The sequence below is a fragment of the Oenanthe melanoleuca genome, chromosome 7 (genome assembly GCF_029582105.1).
Source record: "Oenanthe melanoleuca isolate GR-GAL-2019-014 chromosome 7, OMel1.0, whole genome shotgun sequence".
Lineage (NCBI taxonomy): Eukaryota > Metazoa > Chordata > Aves > Passeriformes > Muscicapidae > Oenanthe > Oenanthe melanoleuca.
This window is the reverse complement of record NC_079341.1, coordinates 12294759-12317142: the sequence shown is the minus strand read 5'-3', so window position 1 is coordinate 12317142 and position 22384 is coordinate 12294759. Positions and strand designations below refer to the sequence as shown.

General features: G+C 40.6%; 2 protein-coding genes and 2 non-coding genes across 5 annotated transcripts; 3 read left to right on the top strand and 1 right to left on the bottom strand.

The window, feature by feature from the left end:
- Positions 1-2060: 2060 nt before the first annotated feature.
- NDUFS1 (NADH:ubiquinone oxidoreductase core subunit S1) lies at positions 2061-17292 on the bottom strand. 2 transcript variants are annotated; one of them, XM_056496226.1, is made up of 19 exons: positions 16749-17292; positions 16186-16253; positions 15867-15958; positions 14338-14445; positions 13295-13371; positions 13121-13202; positions 12882-13012; positions 11989-12174; positions 10250-10384; positions 9745-9859; positions 8608-8753; positions 7991-8119; positions 6875-7004; positions 6265-6425; positions 4558-4712; positions 3801-3976; positions 2939-3073; positions 2682-2754; positions 2061-2411 (listed from the first exon to the last, which is right to left on the bottom strand). In XM_056496226.1, the coding sequence occupies exons 2-19, from the start codon at positions 16247-16249 to the stop codon at positions 2320-2322; spliced, it is 2187 nt and encodes a 728-aa protein (XP_056352201.1). In that variant the 5' UTR covers positions 16250-16253; positions 16749-17292; the 3' UTR covers positions 2061-2319. The 2 variants fall into 2 exon arrangements, with proteins under 2 accessions (XP_056352201.1, XP_056352202.1); XM_056496227.1 differs by lacking the exon at positions 16749-17292 and adding an exon at positions 16384-16604.
- An 89-nt stretch (positions 17293-17381) lies between these two features.
- EEF1B2 (eukaryotic translation elongation factor 1 beta 2) lies at positions 17382-20717 on the top strand. The gene is made up of 6 exons (XM_056496228.1): positions 17382-17467; positions 17631-17753; positions 18773-18896; positions 19248-19314; positions 19961-20086; positions 20526-20717. The coding sequence occupies exons 1-6, from the start codon at positions 17388-17390 to the stop codon at positions 20678-20680; spliced, it is 675 nt and encodes a 224-aa protein (XP_056352203.1). The 5' UTR covers positions 17382-17387; the 3' UTR covers positions 20681-20717.
- On the top strand, positions 19095-19179 carry LOC130255867 (small nucleolar RNA SNORD51). Its single transcript, XR_008841028.1, has one exon. It is a non-coding gene; the product is annotated as a small nucleolar RNA SNORD51 (small nucleolar RNA).
- LOC130255871 (small nucleolar RNA SNORA41) lies at positions 19614-19747 on the top strand. Its single transcript, XR_008841031.1, has one exon. It is a non-coding gene; the product is annotated as a small nucleolar RNA SNORA41 (small nucleolar RNA).
- Positions 20718-22384: the final 1667 nt, after the last annotated feature.

The following is a 22384-nucleotide window of genomic DNA, read 5'->3' as shown; positions in this document are numbered from 1 at the left end:
ACCAGGAACAATACTCAAAGTGTGTTTATCTCCCACCATCCCAGCTCTTCATCACGACTTTCATAATTCTCTAACCTTGAGGTTGCAGCTACAGGACCAGCAAGTCATAGCACTAACTGTAAACTTTTTCTCTTAAATAAACAGAGGTAAGTTGTGTGAATAGCCCTGTTTCTGTAATTTGTTTCAATATTTTGCCCAGCCTATGTCACTTCCCTGCCTTTGCAGACCCCTATTATCCTTTTGTCACTAGCTGGGTAAAAGTCCTCATGTGCACCAACTGTCCAGCCACCAGAGCAAACAGAAAAGATAAGGGATGGGCTGTGCTCTAAACTCAGTGGATAAGAATGCTGATTTAGATTTCTTTTTCCTATCTGGTTTCCAACAGTCAAATTTATAGTCTCCTTGATATTACCAAGTTTGGCTGAAAAATTCTGTACTTGACTAGGTGGGAAAGAGAGTTGAAACAGGATAGAGAGCACCACATGTACTTCTTCCCCTCCTTGCCTTTCTTGATAAAGGCTGGACGGTTTCTGAACACAGACGAGAATCTACTATACATACTAATTGAAGGACGTAGAGCTGTCAAAAAAACAAAAAGCATGCCAGAGCTCTCAAAGTAATGCTACAACATTTAAGGAAAAAAAAAATCTGAAGCCTTTGAACTTATAAATTCTTAAGTAATAACTGATTTGTTGCACAGCTGAAGTTACTCCTCTGTGTTTGTACAACATGGGAGCAGAGGTGGGGAGGTGAAAAAAAAGGTTTTCATCTTAGAAGCCTGAGAACCGCATGTTTTCCTGAATACAGGATTCAGCTACACCCTTTCTTCTTAAACATTTTGCCATATGCCACACACATTTTTCTTTTGCTATGTGCCAATAAACCCCCTAAAGAAGTAACATTCCACAAGGACAGCAGGAAGGTTTCATGCTGTACTTGGTCCTGTGTACTGCCACATTAAAAAAGGACTGCAATCTCCCTTGCTGCCCCACCAACATGCACAGCAGTGTCTGAATAAAATGAACAGTTACCCTTTTCTGTACCACCATGAGAACTGACCCTGTCCCTGTTGGTAACTGGAGATGGCAGGCTGAGTAAAACCATGTCCAACATTTAAGACTTAGCTCCTGTGAGGACACTGTAATATACCAGGATAACCAGGAAGAGTCTTCTTCCTGGGTGAAAGGAAAACAATTTTTAAAAAAGTTACGTGTTTGTTACTGAAAAATTTTAACGATGGAAGAAAAAAGGAATTTTATAAAACTAAGATTTCTAGAGTAGCGCCCCCATGCACTCAGCATTATTCCACACTGAAAAGTGTAGCTCCTCCTCATGCAAAATTAACACTTTTTTTTTAAATAACACAGTTGGAAATGATGTCTTTATGATATTGTTCCTATTTTCACAATTCCTGGAAGAATTACACTGAACTTTAGTAGCCAGTTGAAAAGCAAGTTATCCTTCTTCCAAATTTACATTAATCACCATAATACAGAGGAGAGAGTCACTGTTCTAAAGTTATTCTAAAGTATAAAAAAAACCCCCAACCACCCAACCAAAAAATACCACACACATCCCCTTCCCCCACTTTATAAAGATCATTGCACAGAGAAACTATTCTGAGATTTTTTTTCTGTATTTGAACTGGTATAAAGGCCTTCAGTCTTTCTACTAGTTTTTAAAGCAGTTCAGTATGAGGAAGCTGTGAAAAGCCTGCTTTTTTTCCCCACAACATCAAAATTATTTGTGTTTCCTCCAAGAGTAGTTTCAACTGAAACTACATGAAGAAACGTACAAGTATCCAGAGCAGAGATAGATCTGAACACTGGCGTAAACCAGGTATGAGGGACAACATGCCTTAAAAGTACATTACAAAAATAGCATATTCACATTCTGACTGGGGTTTAATATTAACATACATAGATACTCTGGAATGAAATTACAATCTAGTATTTTTGCCATGTAAGCCTTTTCCTAGAAAATCAGGATTTACCGAGTCCGAGTTGCTTACTGAATTCTTTTTGTGGAAGAAGCATGAGCTACATTAATTACACAAGTAATGGGTGGCTTGGTATTTATAATTTATTTGTATACAATCATGATGTACCCTGCCTCTGGGTACAGTAAGTTGAGTGCTGCATGTTCCCTCAGACACAACAGTCCTATAGTATGATGGGGCTACTTAAAGCGACGAAAATGTGAATGAAGGAAGAAAAAAAATACAAAGGCCTGTCAAAGAGATTTTGAAAAAAATGTATCAGTCACAGCAGTCAACTGCAACAAAAACCCAGAAGAAGGTGGTGGCAGTCTGATTAGTCTCTAGCAGATGGATGGCTCTTCTACTGCATGGGCACCTTCAACAACAGCTTTCACACATTTGGCCATTGTCTGGGATGCTCTACTGATGGAATCTGTAAAAACAAAAACAAAAACAAACATGTCAGTGCACAAACACAATACAAAATAAATTTAGCATGAGACATGATACAAAGAAGTTAAATAAAATCACTTAGTTGAAAGTACAGTCTGTGCTTTATTACTTTTACTGGAAAAATTTGTTTCTTCAAAAGATTCAAATCCTATGTATCTTAGCAGAAAGCTTTAAATGAATCGTAAGAACCTTACTGTAAAGCTAAGTAAAATGTTCTGATCTCAGAACAGAAAGAACACACTATACATACCTGTCATATAAAAGTCTTTTATTGTGAGCTGAGGTGGAACAAGAGGATCAGCAAGAAGTTGTTGCTTCACTAACTGTGGTAAGAAAGGAAAAGAAAGTCACCTGAATGATAAGAGCTTGTTACCAAAGCATTTGTTTAGTGAATTCTGCATTCAGTGCAGGTCAAAAAATGCTTCTCATACACATGAAGGTTTTTCAAAAAAGCATTATGCTATATAACAGCACGAAATCATGCCAAGATGCTCCAGTTTTGCTTACCTTTGCCAATTCATTTGCCTGGATGAAATAGTTTGCTTCTTCCACATCATCATATCGAACCAGATTGGGTGATACTTCTTCTAAACGCTTCCGTATTTGATCAAGGTTCTCGTAAGGCAAGGTCAAGCCAGCCAACTAAGAGATTCACAGAAAGAAATGCCATCAAGTCTAGGGATTTAACTCATAGTGGTTTAGATTACCAATCCATTAACACCCCTAAAGTAAAATCAGGAAAAGTCTACACTCCTGAAAACACAGGCAGTTAGAATGCACAAACTGAAGCAAAGCCAGTTTCCTGCTGGACCTCTCATATCTACACAGCCAACACCTCCCCATGTTAAAAAACAGGCTGTCCTGTTTGTTATACAAAGGATAAAAAGAAAGGAAGTACTTTTCTTCTTCCATACTTGCATTTTCTTTAGCTTACCACCAAATGAGATAAAAGTTGATGCAATTATCAATGCATCCTGTTCCCCCTGAGTAGTGGGCATATATTTGACCTCATCTAATTATACCAGATCCTGGCCTCAGTCTATGCTATTTTCTTTCTAAAAGGCAAGAAACTGCATGCTCCCACCAGCTTCCTCTAAAGCACTTCACAAAGACCTGCAAAATTTGCAAAACTTCACCCATTGTGCATTTCAACAGCATACAGCAGCTGCAATATTCCTCAAAAGGGAAACAATATAATTTAACTCTCAGAATTAACACAGGTTTCAATACAGAACATTACTTCTTAAAACTATGTGTTTCCCTGAAAATCTGGCTTTTTTTTTTTTTTTTTACATTGGAAAATATTTACAAAAAGAACTTAGCCTCTCAGTATACTTTTATTAGAAGCAACTTATAACAACAAAAGTACCTCAGAGACAGCTCTAATAATTTTCCAGTCTTCCCTTGCCATCCCAGGAGGTGTTACTGCTACTCTTGTCTGCTGGGCCCGACCTTCAGTATTCACATATGTGGCTGCCTTCTCTGTATACGCTGCTCCTGGGAGAATAATATCAGCCATGGGAGCTCCCACATCCCCATGATGCCCTAAATACATGAAAAGAGGAAAAAGTACACAACCATATGAGACAGAAGTAAGTCAAAATAAAAAGAAATGCTTTACTAAGATAGAATTTCTGTGTTCCCAGAAAAAAAAAGGATTTTCTAAGTTTTGCTTAGCCAACAATCTGAAGCCCATGAGGCTGGCTGGTGTGAGGTCCTACTTGGCTAATGCTCTGGGAGAATGAATGGAATGCAAGCAGGAGTAAATGGTACTTCAGTCTCTATAGTCACTCAGATTTGGGAGGTTCTTGGAACAAGGATTCTTAGATTAAGATAAGATCATGTTTTGGTATGACAGTACAGCTGGAAACTAATGCTGTTTTGTCTGCCAAGTCTGAAGCTATGTTTCAGAAACCCTGTACTGGTTTATATTCCCTTATTACTCATCAGCAGTTTCCCATCTTTACCTAAGAAGTAGTTAACCAGTATCTCAGCTGTGTGTTAGAAGTTCCCATTCCTGGCAGAAAACAAAGGCTAAAATTTCTCAAAAGGTTTTATGCCACTTCCTATGCTTTTTCTCCAACTATTAAGATAGCAACATTTCTTAATTTATGTCTATTAATTACCTTGATAGATGACAAAACAGTCCTTTGTCAAGTCTTTACGTGTTATACAACCCGAATCTGCTCCCAAGAGATACAATACTTTGGGAGGATTTTTCCTAATTGCCTCCACTCCTGGTTTGAAACCCAGGTCCAAAGCAGCAACTTGGCTTGCAACCCTGTAGGAAAAAATACATCATGACTTCAAGTAATTTCAGAATTCTCCCTCTCCCATCAGAACAGACCTAACTTCTGTCTCTGACTAAATATTTTGAAGGGATGTAAAAGATTCCTAATAGTAACAAGATGAACCTGAAGCTCAAAGGCAGCTGAAATTTTTGACAGAGTATCAAGTTAGTTTTGCATTTTGACAACCTGACACCATTTAAAGTTCTCACAGGGAATCTCACCTATTTAAGATGGGATAGCAAAAATAAAGGCAGACACTGAAAGTCAGGACCTAGTGGCAGGCAGCTCACTGGTGAAGCTTGATGCTCCAGATGACATTTCAGCTATGAATGAACTCATCGGGCCTTTAATTTAGGGCACTCACGTGGAAGATGAAAGACCAGCTCTGGGGCCATCAGCTACTCGAAATCATCAAAGACTTCAGATCACTATTTCATCACAATTCATTTATTCACATATAAAATTACTTCTAAAAAAATGAAATTATAATTCTAATTTTCTGGCAGTCTTCCTTTTCCAAAGCAACAGTTTTGCATAATCCTCCATAATCAGGTGCCAGTCTTAATTAAAAGAAAAAATATTCTCTCTACACAGATCCTCCACTCTAAGTAATTTTGTCTGACAGTCAGACATAGAGGTTTCAATAAGTTAAGTTGCTTTTTACACTTAAGGTAGAACGGATGGTGCACCATAAGTATGGAAGTCAATATGAAAGACTGCCAAACCACACTTGTGTCATGACTGTTCTTTAACTCATCGGTATTTTGGTACTAAATATTTCAGTTTCAGCAGCAGAATGTTATATTCAAGTTTCCTTCAGAGGACCAAGCCCTGCTCTAACTATATTATTTTTACATCAATTAAGCTGCTTTTGGCAGAAGAAATTTGTTGAGTCTCCAGAATTAAGAGCCATTACATTTGGTGAAATAATTTTTCCTTCACAGATATGTTCAATTTGACAGTCAGAATTTTAGAAAGGGAGTGGTGAAGGACTGTCCAAAGAGAAGCTCATCTATTGAAAGGAGTAATATCCTGACAAACTGAATAGCTAAGATCAAAAACTCTCAAATGAAAATCTCTGAAGCCTTTCTATTAACTATTGAGTTGAGAAGCTGCAAAGTACAAGGAATATTAAAAAAGCCCAAATGAAGAAATGATATTATTTAAACTCTTGCCATTTTGTTTTTCTTCCTCTATATAAAATGAAGTCATTTAACAAGTGACACTGGTCTGCTGTGCATTCTACTGAGCACTGTGGTAGATATTATTAAGCTCTCTTGTATTCTGTGTCTAAATCAAAACCTTAAATTCTACATTTGAATATCATAAATTAATCATAAAAATTAATGGAGAGCCAGGTCAAGGAATCCATTTTTATTAAGAAGCTTTTGCTAGCCTATATTTCTGGTTTTTATATTCCCTACAGGTTTTAATACAATAAGCTGCCTGTGTGTATGCAAAGCAATGTGTACAGACACATTGTGGTAACCTGTGTAGCTCAACGTGCATGCAAGCTGCTCCCAAAAAGGTTTTAAAGCAAACCTGTGCAAGATGTTCATGACTTTCCAATCAGCATCAGGACCGCTCCTGGCCCTGGCATTCTGTGCAATGGTGGAAACTGCAGCATGGATGGCAGCTCCATCACCGCGCTGCAGGGCTGCGCTGCCCACCACCACCATTGGCTTTTTGGCCTGGTCGAGGACCTGTGCAAGCCAACAATCAGAAATTCATCCACAGCTACGAAGACAATTCTTGGTACAGAAAATGTCATAAATCCCCAAATTTCTCTGTAAGTCTTCCATGCAGACCTAAATTGTCATTGTTTCATTTAAACTGCTGTAAGCCTTGTCCGTACGGAACTGTACACTTGATAACCACACATTTAAGTGGAAACAGCAGTGCCTGAAACAGACTGTTTTATGTTAAGAAATATCCCAGGAGTTTCCTGCACTGCCAAGTTTTACACACCTGAATATATTACACAGTTTATACATGCTTGGTGAACACTAATCGTTACCTCATCTCTGCATTTGATTAAAAGCAAATAACCCCATCTACAACATGGTCTTTTCTTTAAATCTGTCTCTAGGGAGTTCAGTTTATTACTCAATACCTGTGGAATTTAACAGTCACACTCTTAAGTTCTGTGTACCTTGGAGAAGGGATGTTTGCCAGAAGCAATGTCCTGCAGTATCTGTGGGGACTGTCCTAGATGTTCATATGTGTAGGTCAAATTCACAGGAGAGCCAACAAGGGCCACTTGCAAGTCGTTGTGAAGCCAGCTGAAAATACAACAAACATTTTATAAACATTAAAGAAATACAGAGTCCAAAGCCATTAATTAATTATTAATTATTAATTAATTATAACTTCAGCAGTAGCTTAAAATAGGATTGCAAAAGCATTTAAATGGCATTCATTGTTTTGGTAAGATCCAGTTTAGCTTTATTCTAACTGTTAAGCAAGCCTCTACTTTTTTAGAAGGATTCTTTCTCTAGATATATTCCAGAAGTAGTACAGCAACACACCTTACAAGTTCATCACTCAATTCTCTACTCCCCTCAAGCTTCTGCCAATTCAGTTTTAGAAATCCACTTATTTCTTAGATAAACAGAAAAATGTAGCTGGTTAGAAATTTTTTCTTTTTTTGGCATTTCTCATGGCACAGACTTATAAAAATTCATGAAAATATATATTCAAAAGTCTCACTGAATTTTCTCCTTTCAAAATTTCAATGCCATTACTGTTTAAAATTAAGTATTTTCAAAAATTAAGGATAGGACTTTTACAGACCTCGTTTGCCTCATACTGATACATCTTACTAAAATTGACTTGGCTACGTTCAGAAGTTTGGGAAAGCCACATTACTTGGCAAAGAAAATGTTAAACTGGAATGACTGCTTCTGAACTCAGAACATCTGATTTGTTACAATATAAAAAGCTGATGCTGAAAATAAATCTTTAAGGAATATGCTTTAACAGACTTCTACAAAACAAAATCTGAGGTGGCTGTGTAATGTAACAAAAGAATAAATGTCTGAGTAGATGAACTTAATGTAAAATGTCAAAGAGAGAATGAACTAGCTCTGCACTACAGGGTACTACCCTTTTTCCACACATAAATCACCATTCCCTTCACTAAAAGGTGAACTAAATCCAATGATCCCATCTGAATGAATGCTCTCAAGTTACTGCCTGCAGCTCCAACTGAGCACATTATCAAACCCAGATGGATTCACATGCTTATTCACCACCAAGGAATACGAACCTCTTTCGAATTCTAGCATTAAAAAGCGGTGCCTCAAAGCGTGGATTGGTGCCAACCAGAAGGAGGACATCTGCCTCCTCCACCCCAGCAATCTTGGTATTCAGCAGGTAGTTAGAACGTAAATCTGTGCTACAACAAAAAGATGTAAGAAAGAGGGTGAGAATTCAGTAGAGGGAAGGAATGAAGCTATGGTAAAGATTGTAGATGCTCAAAATACTTTTCAATCTCAGGAAAAGGAAGAGAAAGAAGAGACTTCTCCATCCAAATTACTAATCGTAACTGTACTGAAGTTTTCACACCACAAATAGAAATAGACTAACTTATCCAGATCACAGCAGAGTGCAACTGGCTTTCTGTGACTGACTGTTAAACTGCAGCAGCTGTACATTCAGTACAACATGGGGTAAAGTGTGCAACCCTTGCTGGATTAGAGACTACAAATCAACTCGCACTACATAAATACTATCTATACGTGAGTATTGTAAATTCAAATAAATCCTGCTGATACATCAGCAATTGTTATCTCTGCTAATTTCAGAATATTGCTATGAGATGACCTGCAGACTGGAAAGCTTATTAACATACTTATTACGGACAGACACTGCCTGTCCTCTTACCCAGCTCCAGCAGTAGGAAAGATCTCTTCAGTGCAGAGTGTATCACAATTCACTCTATTCAGTAGGTCTTTCAGAGCTATTAGTGCTTCTGCATCCACCAGACCTCCTACAACTGCTGCTATTTCCTTACCTTCCACTGCCTGGAGCTGGAGAGAAAGGAAGTATAAACATAAACAAAAGAAACCACTGAAATAAATTCTCATTTAGCCCAGGAAAGTGTTATATTAGAGTGTGCCAAAGCCAGCAGTGCAACCACTGGCCTGGACCAGCACAAACAGATCAGTGGTATCTTATTTGCCAGGCAGCAACTCCAACTTCTTCAGAACTCATGATAAGCAAAGAAGAGCTCTCTGTATTCTATGCAAGTCTCTCCCACTTGAGTTATCACTCAGATGTAGCTAATTCTCATTTGGTGTGGCAAGAGAGGAAGGCTGATGAATGCTTTTATTTTAATGAAGCCACAGTGCAGACAGAATACAAACTCCGTAACACAAGCTCTGGTAGTAAACTTAACTCAAAGGTATTATCTGAGAAGCGATAGCTTTTGTAACAAACCCTGCCACTGTACCACGAGCAAAAACATCCTTGAGGAAAGTTCAATTACAGTTATTCAATTCTACTTCACCCACATAAAATTTTTAATCAAAATCCAGAGCAGTCATGCAGCACTTCATTTGAGCTGCAGAATCAATCACCACACAGAGAAAGCACTGAGGAAAGCACAATTCAGATATAAGTAATACAGACTTAATGTCTTTGATAGCAAAAGTGGTGATAGCACAGTTTAAATAAATTTAAAGATGTCTTTAGATAGGTCAGAGTATTCAGGAAAATTGCTTCCTCCTAAAATTCTGAAGAAACAGTTTACTTTCCTGTTTAAATAAAAGTAATTTCTCTCACAAAGCTCCAAATGATATCATGATAAGAAAAAGTTCTTTAAAAGGTCCAATCAATGAAACAGGAAATATTAGTCAAAATAAGGAATTTAAGTGGAAACACAATGGATTAGAAGTCAAATGTTACCCCTAACTTTAAAGAAAAAATCCTTTTTAATATAACTAATTTGATATTAATATTTGTAATACATTCAGCTTGGGAAATTAATTTTAGACTACTTATATTGAAAATTGTTCTTACCACACCAGCAACACGAGCTAACACATCTTCCCATGAGGCATAAACAAATACTCCTTTCTCATTTTTGATCATTGGCTGAGTAAGTCTCTGACGCTTCAGACCATCATAAGCAAACCTGAGTGAACAGCAAGAATATCATAAATGAGGAAAGACAAAGACAAATGTGTATAATTCTGTAAGTGAGTTTTCTAATTGCAGGCTTTTAGAAAAAAACAAGAAATACAGCCCCTGAAAGTTTAGTGTTTCCTTCTCAAAAACTCACAGAACAATCAGTAACAGAAATAAAAGTTACTGTGAAAAAAATGTTCCAAAAATCAGAACATTAGAAAACTCAGCAGCTTCAACTATAGAATTAAAAAACATATTTTACAATTATTCTTCAGTGTTGCTTTACAATACTAACAGCTGAATACCAAAGTCAGTGCTACTGTGCACATTTCTGGTTCTGCAAAGTGTGCCTTTAATGCATGCATAAACACATGTGGGTAAAAGCACATCCACACACCTGGTTTTGTCAGATATCCATTCCTCATTGATATCTTCATGCAGCCTTGGCAAAATTCTCATCACTTCCCCAGTTCTCGTGCTCACTACGATGTTGCTTCCAACTGCATCAAGAACATCAATTGACTCTACCTTCCTGTTTAGAAGAACAAATAAACCACTTGCACTCTTTCATATATAAGCAGCAAGTATCTTATTTTTGGCCTGAATAGAGACAATTTTATTCCTAGTAATTGGTATAGAGATGTATATTTGGATTTAAGGTGAGAATAGTGTGGTAACACAGGGATGTTCTCATTGTTGCTAAGCAACATTTACACCACATCAAGGACTTTTCAGCTTCTCACCCCGTCCCACCAGCAAGGAGGCTGGGGACACAGGCAGGACAGCTGACCCCAGCGGGCCAAAGGGATGTTCTGCACCACACAGCGGCAAGCTCAGCATGTGAGGGAGAGGGAAAGCTGCCTGGGGACTGCTGCTCAAGGACTGGCTGGGCAATTGCAGCGTCCATCACTTGCTCTGTACATTCTAATTCCTTTGTTGTTATTGTAATTTTCTTCTTCCGTCCTTTATTTCAGCCCACAGATTTTACATTTTCCCCCCCAACCTCCTCCTCTATTCCCCATAGAGGGCTGAAATGAGCAACTGGTTATGTGGTATTTAGCTGCCTGCTGAGTTAAATCACAAAAGTCTTTTAAAGCATCCAGCATGGAGCATGATTAGTTGGGGTAACAACAGATCAGACCAGAACATGTGGAAACAAGTTTTTTTATAAGCACTCATTGTATTAGTTTAACAGCTGCTGGTCTCGGAGCTGCTGCACATAGTCTCAGAGCTGTGTTATGTAACACCTTGCTGCCTGGATGTGCTCCTTGTTTGCTGTTTATCCCCTCTTGAAGGTGGGTTAAGGATGTCATTCTGCCACAGTGTGCCACTGGTTTATGACAGGACAAAACTGCTGGTGGACAGACTGATGCAGTGCTCGCACTCAGCGCCGCTGCCGGCTCCGTGCTTTGGGAGCCTTCCAGTGGACACAGCTGGTAATTACAGCCTCCACCTTCCCGGAGAGCCCATCTGCGGGGAGGCACCTTTTCTGCCTGCCCTGCTCCTCCAGACTAATTACAGCAGCTCCTGGGGATTTTGAATATCCTCGAGATGGTCCAACCAGCATGTTCCTATGTTCGAGACCAGGCTGGATAAAGTCTTGAGCAACCTGATGTAGTGAGAGGCGTCCCTGCCCATGGCAGGGGTGGTTGTGACTCAATCATCTTCAAGGTCCACTCCAACCCTTAATATTTTGTGATTCTGTCTCCTGAATGTGTTTCAGGTCTTGTTTAAACAACTACTTTTGAAAACTACACAGAGATCTGCTCTGAGCCTGAACAGCTTAGTTTCACAAGATATTTTAAATAATATCCTCAACAATTAGTAAGTTAATGAATTTGTGTTTTCCTTTATACACATCTTTTACTAAACAATCAGCATAACCTACATAAACCCAAAACATTTTAGGGTAAAAATAACGGCAGAACAGTCCACAAGCTATAACATTCTTCCTTTTCTTAAATAAATTCTAAGTAACAAAATTTGTGTTAGATTCAGTCTATGGAAAAGTCTACAACAAAAATACAAAAAATAAAAATCAGAGAAAACCCTTGGTATCACAGATGGACATATTCTAAGATAAAGTTTAGGACATACAGAGAAAGCTGTGTCTTCAGAATGAGCTAAGACACCTACCTTGTCTCCCATGGGCGTGCAGTAAAGGCATATGGCTTGGAGGTAAGAGCACCAACTGGGCAGATGTCAATAATATTTCCTGATAACTCAGACATAAACATTTTCTCAACGTATGTACCAACTTGCATATCATTTCCTCTTCCGGTTGTTCCCAAGTCATCTACCCCTGCGATCTCACTAGCAAACCTGGTAGGTGCACAAAGAAGGAGAAACACATCTGGCACAGTGTACAACTGCTACACAGCATTTTTCAGCCCTCATCTCATTTTCTTAAGATAAAACATTAGTTCATACACCTGAAAGAAGAAAACAATTGTTTGGATGCATTAGCCAGCGCCATCACATGCAGGACCATCTGCAGAATTTCATTCAGAAAGGGCTACAAAAACTACAGGGAGTTTTATCAAAAATCAAAGCAGCTCAGTACTCACTGTATTACACAAACTGAGTCCAAGATTAGTCCTAACTAACAAGCTCTTTCTAGAACTAGTTGGGTACATTGTATTCTTTTCCATCTGGCTCAACTTGGCCAGTACAGCATCTCAGGGCTACAGAACAGCATAAACATAGCTACCAGAGGCTATAAAAAATAAACAAATCTTAAACTGTGGCTGAGGAAGTCACATATCCATTCTGGCACCAACACCATGGGACCAGTTCTGCCCTGCAGAACTCTGATTTCACTTTCATGCATTGGCCATCTTTCTCTACTTCCTGTCTGGTAGCTCCATGAAACCAGCTATCAGTCACTAACAGAAATAAAATTTTTAAGTACAATCAGAAAATAATTTTTTTAAAAACTGACTACACCTAATGGGGTTTCCTTCACTGGTAACAAACTGACACAAATATGCCTGCTTAGTACTCTCCTCAGTGAAAGTAAAGGACTTTACCTGATGCATCGAGTGCACTGTATACACCGAGTCATGATGGTTTTGACTAACGGGCCAATGTTCTTGTCCTCCACAGCACGTTTGCTCTCTCTAAATCTGCTCCTATCACTGCCAAACATCATTGACTGGTCCTACAACAGACAACAGAGCACACACGTATCCAGGCTGCTGGAAAGCACAATTTCACCTAAGATGAGAGCATTAAATATAATTCTACATAATTTAATTGGATGTTGTACCTGTAGATCACATTCTCCACCCTGATCACAGATAGGACAGTCCAATGGGTGATTTGCCAGCAGAAACTCCATTACACCCTCTCTGTTAGGTTAAGAGAATGAAATTAATGTCAACTTAACATCATGTAGCAGACAGTACAACTAATCAGCCAAAGAAGGCTAAAAAAAAGGTACCTTGCTTTCCTGGACTTCTCAGAGTTAGTCAGTATATTCCAGCCCTTCATAACTGGCATGGCACAAGCAGCAACAGGCTTTAATCACCAAAAAAAGCATCCATGAACACAATATATTTCTTCTCAGTATGGGCGCAAACCCCCACCTCCCCCATCAATTCTAACATAGGTTTCCATTACAAATAAGTAGAAATAAAGAGGTCTGCAAGGAAACACAAATAAGCTAAATGATAAAGAGGCCATATTTATTAATAATCTGCTATATAAATATGTTAAATTAGTTATGATTTATTTCAAGTTGAAAATTCTGTAATTCCCAGTCCCAATTCAAGCTTTACATCACAGCATTAAGAATGTCAGGTGTAATCAAAGTCAAATAAAAAAGTTTCAGTGGACATCCAGAAAACCTCTACAACTAAAATTCAGAGTATGAATCATTTACAAGACATTTATTTGCACACAGCCCGTATAAAGACTATGGAATTGAAGTTGGCACGAGCTAAAAAAATTCATGTATGAGTATAAATGTGTAATCCAAGACTGAACCCCTAAAGAATGTGTACAGATTTCTTAGTACTGCTGAAGATAGTGTTCACTCCTGAAATCAACTATTTCACAAAAGATACCAATGCATTAAAATATAAACTACTAAATAACTACAATCTTTACTTAGAATAAACCTGCAGGTACTAATCCTATACCTAAATTCATACAGTATTTTAAATTTATTTATGTAGTATCAGCTTGAAAATGTGTGGCTGAAGCTTGAACTAAGCATAAAATGCATCTAACAGCAAGCATACAGCTATCAAATGCTCATGTTCAAGCACAAGATAGTCCATAATAATCTGAGAACTGACTGAGAACTGACTCTGACTCATAGGCAATCACTGCAGTCCAGTGGGGAGATGAGAAAAAACTGCTTTGAGCAGCTGAATGACAACATTTACAAGATTTAAACTAGGTCCAAGCAGAGCAAAAAATTCCCATTGAATTCCACACTGCATATTCCATATTGCAATTCCTATGAAACACAAACAATACCTTTGGAGCTTTCTCTATTTCCACAAGACACATCCTACAGTTGCCAGCAACAGAGAGACGATCATGATAACAAAAACGAGGTATCTGAACTCCAGCCTTTTCACAAGCCTATAAAAAAATAAGAAAAAAAGGAAAATTAAATCTTAGATTTTTCAGTTCCACCTCAGAAAACACTATGCAGCTTTTCAAAGAGTAACACTGTCAGTGTTCAAGAATAGAGTGCACTTGACCTTTCATCTTAAGAAGTGACCATAAATAAAAAATTGTTATGAAGCAAAAAACAAGTCAGGATATCAATTACAAATATAGATTTTCTAATCTTTGTAAGTGATTGAGGAAATGAGAACTGACCTCTCTTTCATTCCTTCCTCCAATAATAGAGAGAATTCTCTGCAACAGGGCACTAGCAATACAAACAACTTTTTTAAGAACACATGCACTCTTTACAGAAAAGTGTATCAAAATAAGAATTGAAAAACATAAAAATAGTATCACAAGCATAGTGATTTCTGAAAATCCAACAACACAGATACTCTGTATAAAGGTACTCCAGCACAGCCAATCTTCAACTTCAGCAGACCCCAAATTCAAAGACAACATGACAAGGAGAGACAGGAGGGCAGAGCCAAGAGATTTCCAGAGAACAGGTAAGACAGCCCTTCCTGCATAAAACCTCCACAGCTAATGGGAATCTATGCTACAGCACTATAGCTATGCCTGCCAGAAGAAAAGCCACCCAGTTTAATAGAAAAACTTTAACAAGATCTAGTTGTTCTGACAGTTTCTACCAAAAAGAACCATGTTAGCTTAAACTGAAAAGCCAATATTTTAAAAAATAGTATTTAAGAAAACTTACACTAGGTTCCTGCTGGGGACATTCTAATGCCTAAATAAATTAGGAACTTGTATCCAAAGAACAAGGGCTACATCTTGTGTAAATTGTGTATTTTAATGTTCTAACTCATTATACCACATCTTCATTTAATGGCTTCTTTAAAAAATGTTTTACTTGAAATTTTAGCCTGAAAAGTAACAATGCTCAGTACAGGCTGGGAGATCCAGTTTCCCCTTCTTTCCACACCAAGGATAATATTAGCAGCTAAGGATGAGCACTCTGAATCCTAATAACTAATAACTAAAAGGAGACAATCGCTCATGTACCCAAGACACACTGTAATAAGATACAAAATATACAGGTTCTGAGAGACTGCAAGGTCATGTAGTGTTCAGAGACAGAAGTTCAACCAGAATTTATTGATGACTGTTATTGCATTGCATAAAGTTTTGCAGCTGGGATTGATGCTGCATGCATCTTCTTTCAGGCATCTATGGCATATTTTTCTTTTTCAAACACTGAATTCCTCCAAGGATTTCTGTCACATTAAATTGCATCACAGTCAGTTAAAGCACCCCTATAAAATTGCAAGAAACAACAGAAAGGCAAGTGGCTTTTTGCTGTATGGAACAGAACATGTTGCCAAGAAGTGAGATGGGAAGTCCCAGAAAATTGAGAAGGCCATTCCTCACACCTGCAGTACTGTGGTTCCGGGGTTCACCAATACAGGATGGCCATCCACAAACACCTCTATTTGGGTGCTGGCTGCTGTTGCAGTTGTACGCCCTGAAGGACATGGAAAAAGAAAACAAAAACAACTTTCACTTACTGCGAGATGGAAACCATCAGACCCCCCACTCCTGGTTTTAGTTAGAGAGTGCTGACAGAATCCTATCAACAGTGCAACGCACAATCTGTGTGCCTGCAAACCGAGTCTGTGTATGTGCCCTTCGATAAATGAACTGCACATATATTTATCATCAGGGACCCAGATATAAACTACAGACACTTACCACATACTCTGGAGGACTGGGTGACCCCCGCCAAGGTCCTGGGGACAGCAAGCAGTCGAAGCATGGTGCTTTTGTAAGAGAGAAAACAGCACTGTTGTTATGAGTTCAAATGTTTGCTGGCAGGTTTTAAACGGGCAGAATAAAAACTTCTACATCAGTTACAAAGGAGAACGCACGCACACCTACGTGTACACTCACGGGAGAGCGAGCTACCTCCTTCAAACGCAAGACACGATTCTCTAACAACCTACACATCACACACAGGAATGTCACCGAGCGGCCTGTCCGCCTGCAGCGGAGCGGCGGCCCGGCCCCGCTCCCCGCGGACCGCACATCGCACGGCGCAGCTCGGCGGCGGCTGCCGCGGTGCCGCCCTCCCCGGGGCCGAGGGCACGGCCGCGACAGCGCTACCGGCGCGGGGGTCACCTTGGAGGCGCCGCCGCCCGCCGGGCAGCCCCCGGCCCGCCGCCCGGCCCGTCAAGGACACCGGGAGCGGCGGCGGCGGCGCCCGGAGCAGCGGCACCCGCGCCCCCCGAGCCCGCCCGCAGCGGCATCGCCGTTACCTGGCGCGGGACGGGCGGCGGCGCCGCGGAACGGCTGCGCTCCGCCTCGGCCTCTATGGCGGCGGCCTCGGGCCTTTCCGCCGCTGCCCTCGGCCTCCTTCGGCTGTCTCCGGAGCGTTCCTCGGCAATCTCCGGAAAGGGCAGTCCGCGCTCGGCAACCTCCGGAGAGAACCGCTTCGGGTATTTCCGGCAAGCTCCGGAGAACGATGACACGGGCAATTTCCGCCGCTAGCCCTCAGCCTTTTCGGCCACCGTCACACGCACTGACCTTCCCTCGGCAATTTCCGTCCCTTTCCGCCTCTTTCTTCGCCCAACTCCGACAACTTCCGCTGTGCCAGCGGGGCGGGGTGTGGCGAAAGGACGATGTTACAAAACCCATGTAACGCCGCAAACCTTCTTAGGGTTTATAGTCAGCCTCATTTTTATTACTTCGACCCTTTCCCACACCTCTGGCGTCCTGTCTGCTGCACGCCCTGCGCTGCAGCAGCAGACCCGTGAGGAGCTACCTCGGGGCTCGCTCTGGCGGAGGAATACACTGGAGTGCAGTACCGCGGAGGGATACCGACACTATATAAGCCCGGCGCAGGCGCGTCGAGACCCTTTCCCGCGGCGGTGGCGGACGGGGCGGGCGCAGCTGCCATGGGCTTCGGGGACCTGAAGTCCGCCGCGGGCCTCCGCGTCCTCAATGACTTCCTGGCCGACAAGAGCTACATCGAGGGGTGAGAGGCGGCGGGGGGGTGCGGGGGAGATGAGTCGGGCCTGGCGGAGAGGAGCGATGGGACGCGGGAGGCCCTGAGTCCCCGCGGCAGAGGCACGGGCGGCGCTGCTCCACGTGTTTTGCGCGGCCCGAGCGAGGGAGTTCATTTGCCTTGTGTTCCGCAGGTACGTCCCTTCGCAGGCTGACATAGCAGTCTTCGAGGCGATCGCTGCCCCGCCGCCTGCAGACTTGTTCCATGCTCTCCGGTGGTACAATCATATTAAGTCGTATGAAAAGCAAAAGGCAAGGTATGGTTAAACTCCGAAGCTGCAGTATTTCCCCGAACTAGCCTACAAATTCTTTGCGTGCGTTCGAGTTTGAAAAAAACTGGTTTCTAGTCGCACCACGTGGCATTTTGTGTTGTGAGAACACAAAAAGCTCCAGAAACAGGGAAGATCTCTTCTGTCAGCACAGAGGACAAAATTAATGATTTGCAGTACTAAGGGACATGGAAAAAAAATGAGGTATCAAAGGAAGTAGTATTTCTTTTTCTGTTTCCTGGTTTTCAGTGTTCATGAAAGGTACTGTATTGTCATCCCTGGAGACCGCAGGCCTCTTTGAAAAGGTACAGCCTGGGTAGGGTCAGTATTGCCACACTGCTTTCTCTGAGCCCCGCTCCTCTTTAGAGGAAACTCTTCCAAAAATAGATGGCTCAGTCTCCTGTCTATTTCTGAAGCTTTTGTGATGCTAAAGGGGACTGAGATTCGGCTCCAGTAACAGCTGTTCACATCAGCAATACAGCTATGAGCTTATTCTAAGATAACAGGACTACATGAGCTGCAAGAGAAGATAAATTCAGGGAGTTCTGATCCTTTGTCCTGTTGAAAGAAAGGGTTTAGGGTAGTCACTAAAATGTAGGAAGGTAGCAGTTACCTTGCAGTTACGTGTTTTCAGTAACTTACTATTTTTAAACAAACGAAAGTAGTTCTAGGGAAGCATGAACATGAGGCTGGTAATTTTTCCTAGACAGAAGTGCAGATAAAATATTCTAATAATAAAGCTTTTCCCATCCATGTACTTAGTTGGGGAGGATCGTACCAGCTTTGATGAGCTACAGCAAATGGCATATTCAGAGATTACTCAGCTGGCATGTCAGGAGCACTGGGGACTGTCTTACACGAGGTTCTGATTTCAAGTAGCAGAATTAGATTTTTACTCTCTGTAGCACAAGTTTTTCATTATAAATGCATTTGTAGGTACGTTGATAAATTGGCAGTGATCGTATTGACATTTGAGTAGGTTCCTAATACCTGCATTTTTCTTTCAGCTTGCCAGGAGTAAAGAAGGCTTTGGGAAAATATGGTCCTGCTGATGTTGAGGACACAACAGGTGCAGCCACAGATAGCAAAGATGATGATGACATTGACCTTTTTGGATCTGATGACGAGGAGGTACTTGTTACCTTTTTGTATTGTTTTTATTGCTTTTCAGAAATTAACACAGCTTTGCAGATATTTCTGACCTTGATAATAGATCCTACTTAAAATTTTCAAGTGTAGCTATCTTTGGTAGAGTAGGAAAGCTTGGAAGGTAAAAACCTAAAAGTTAGAAAATAATTTATTGGAATAGGGTTAACCATCCAACTTTGACTGGTTTACGTGATGAGTAAAACAAAAAATCACCATCTTTCGGCTGACAGCCATGATGATTTGTTTTTATCTGAGTAGATACCAGTCAGTTTGGTAGTGCTTTGGAGATGCAGGGATTTGGAGCTTTTCTGTAACTGCAGATTTCTCTTTCAGGAAAGTGAAGAAGCAAAGAAACTGAGGGAAGAACGTCTGGCCCAGTATGAATCAAAGAAGTCCAAAAGTATGTGTACTGAGAACTTCCTGATCTTTTACACTTGAGTTAATTTTCATGCATTTGAACAGGTTGGTTAGAAACACTAATTAACTGTAATAATAGACCAGCTTGACTGGAATAAAACAAGAGTAATTAGTTTCACTTGAATGGCAGTGAGCTCAGCCTTCCCATAGCAAATAGGAATGTTAACATGCTTTTTGTTCTGGTTCATACGCTCCTGCTTGTTCTTTCCAGAAAATGAGCTTTCTACATAACATGAAGGTTTTCTTTAACAGTTCAGAGAAACTGCTGCTGTACACAAGTTACTCCACAGCTACTGGTCTGGAACTGTTCAGAACTGTAGCAGTTGCAGTATTCCATCTGTGGAAAATAAACTGTTACACAGCATTAGGTTCCTTCTCAGATGTTCTGAAAAGGACTTCCTATGTAACAAACATTGTCAGCTACTTGAATCTGTCTACATATTGGGCATTGGGATATACACAGCTGCAGTACTTCAGAAATGTACATTGGTACCAGAGCCCTGTCACAGCAATGTGAGCTGGTTCTTGTTCATGAAATTGGATAAGTTGCTCTCGTAAAACCAGTTAGCAAGTATATTCATGAGCTTTTAAACCATTCCTACCTTTTAATGGTAATTTTCTTCTCCCAGAACCAGCTGTTGTTGCCAAGTCATCAATCTTGCTTGATGTGAAACCTTGGGATGATGAGACAGACATGGCCAAACTAGAGGAGTGTGTTCGAAGCATTCAAGCAGATGGCTTGGTCTGGGGTTCTTGTAAGTATGAGGAAATTTCAGAGCAGGGAGAGATGAGTGCAGGCCCTTGGGGATAGTATGTGAGTAGTTGGACCTGTGGTCACTGTTTGCTGATGTCTGAAATGTAGAGATGCAAATACAGTGGCCTAGTTAAGATTCAGGTACAGGTTTTAAAAGCTATAAAACTTAAACTCTGCTATCCTGCATCTCCCTGTACAATTCCTGATGCAACAAAAACCTTTACCCACCTGCTTCACTGGTATGGGGAAGGCGGGTGGAGATCCACAAAAAAACTTTTTCAATCAGTTGTAATGGATTGTTAAATAGATGGTCCATAATGTGGTTCAAAGGCTTTTTTTATATATTCCTGCAAATTGCTTTGGTCAGTTTGTTCTTAGATCTGTGTTTTTAAAAGATTCCACCAATAATGGAGTACTAAATGCTTTTTTTTATTTTGCAGCCAAGCTAGTACCTGTTGGCTATGGTATCAAAAAGCTTCAGATCCAGTGTGTTGTTGAAGATGATAAAGTTGGAACAGATATGCTGGAAGAGAGAATAACAGCTTTTGAAGATTATGTACAATCAATGGATGTAGCTGCTTTCAATAAGATTTAAGTCTTGATATATCTAGAATAAATGTTGTTGCAAAAAATGTGCAGCGTCTGTGTTTGTTTCAGAATCTTTGGCTAAGCCAGCTCACAAATGCAAGCTTTTCTTAAGGGGTAAAGTAGAAGTTGAAACTGAATTTCAAGGTTGCCCTCACATCCCACTGGAGTACCCAGGAGCTTGAGCAGAGCATCACTTCAGAGTACACGTTACCATGACTTCAAAATATTGAAATGCTCTTTCCTCCATCTGCAGAGGAAATTGCTTCTTTGGAAATGTCTGGAATTCCTCTGGGAGGAGGGATGGTTTTAAGGGAAAGGAGCAGGGCTCAGTCAGAGTGCAAGTAATATTTTAGTGAGTAAACAGCAGTATAAATTCCTTTTGTTTAGTAAAGGGTGGTGACTAACCAAATACACCACGGCCTTTGTTGACAGCTAAAATTCCAGTGAGGGAAACAAAGCTAAGTTCAAAGTGACCTGCACCACTCTAGAGCTAAGGCCTGAGACTACCCTGATATATTCTCACCTGCTCTATAACTTGATACTTTTTTTCCTCTGAGGCTTGGAAACACTTGCACTGAAACAACGTCGAGTTTTGTGTCTTAGTTAAAGAGCAAATGTTTGAAGCCGGGAGCCGCTTCCCTGCGGGGCGCGGGCGGTGCCTCTGGGGGGCGCTGCGAGCCCAGCGGTGCCCGGGGCAGGGCAGGAATCGGGAATTATCCACGGGAAGAAATCCCAAAAACTAACTGTAGGAATGATACAATGTAGAACCTGTCAAAGTTGTGAAGCTCCTAAACAAATCCATAGTTCCAGGCCTTGCGTTGGGCTGGCAGGATTTGTTGTGACCATGAAATGGAATCCTTTTATGTGCTTGCATTGGTCACTCAGATGCAGATGCTCAGTGTCAAAGCCTGACAGCAGCAGCTTAAGTAGCTCTTAGATGTTTTTTTCACAGAGCATCTGTGTGGTTACCTGGCACAGCAGCTCCTCTTTCTGCTTGTTTAAAGGTCTGCCAACTTCAGATTATGTAAGAGCTTTGTTTATTATTTGTCTTAGAAAAGAAACCTGCCTGCTAGAGGCTTAAAGCATGGCTAAAGATCTGAAAGTGAGTCTTGTTACAGGCTCACTTGCCCCCTTCCATGAACCTAACTCCTGAACAGTACCCTTTCTGTGGCAATTGTCTAGCTGTTTCTGCTAAAATCATGTAGCTTAGTTTTATCAATTCTGTCATGGTGCTGTTAAAAGCAATAAATTAGCAAATACCATATCAGAAAAACACATTATTAAAAATTCTGCCTCAAAAATACCGATTTTATTATCTTGGCCATCACTGTTTCTGACCTCCCATTCAATGTGCTGCTTACTTTGATATTGTTTTCTTGGCTTTCGTATTAAAGCCCTGAGTGGATAAAAGGGTTTGATTTATAGATGGTAACTTTTGTTAAAATACAGCACTGAGTCATTCAAGTGACTTGCCAGGCTGGATTTGTGTGTGTTACATTTATGCCAGGCATGCACTTACTAGCTCTTTGATTGTTGAGATTTCTTGTGTGTGTTGGGTTTTAGCAGGCTTTTTGGGTTTTTTTTTCTGATATTAAAAAGAAAGTTGCACAGAAACAAAAAAAAAACCTAGAGAGCACAGTGTTCCCAGTAGAAAAATAGGTAGGTATGTGGGCAAGGGTATTCTACTCAATCCACATATATTTGTGTTAGG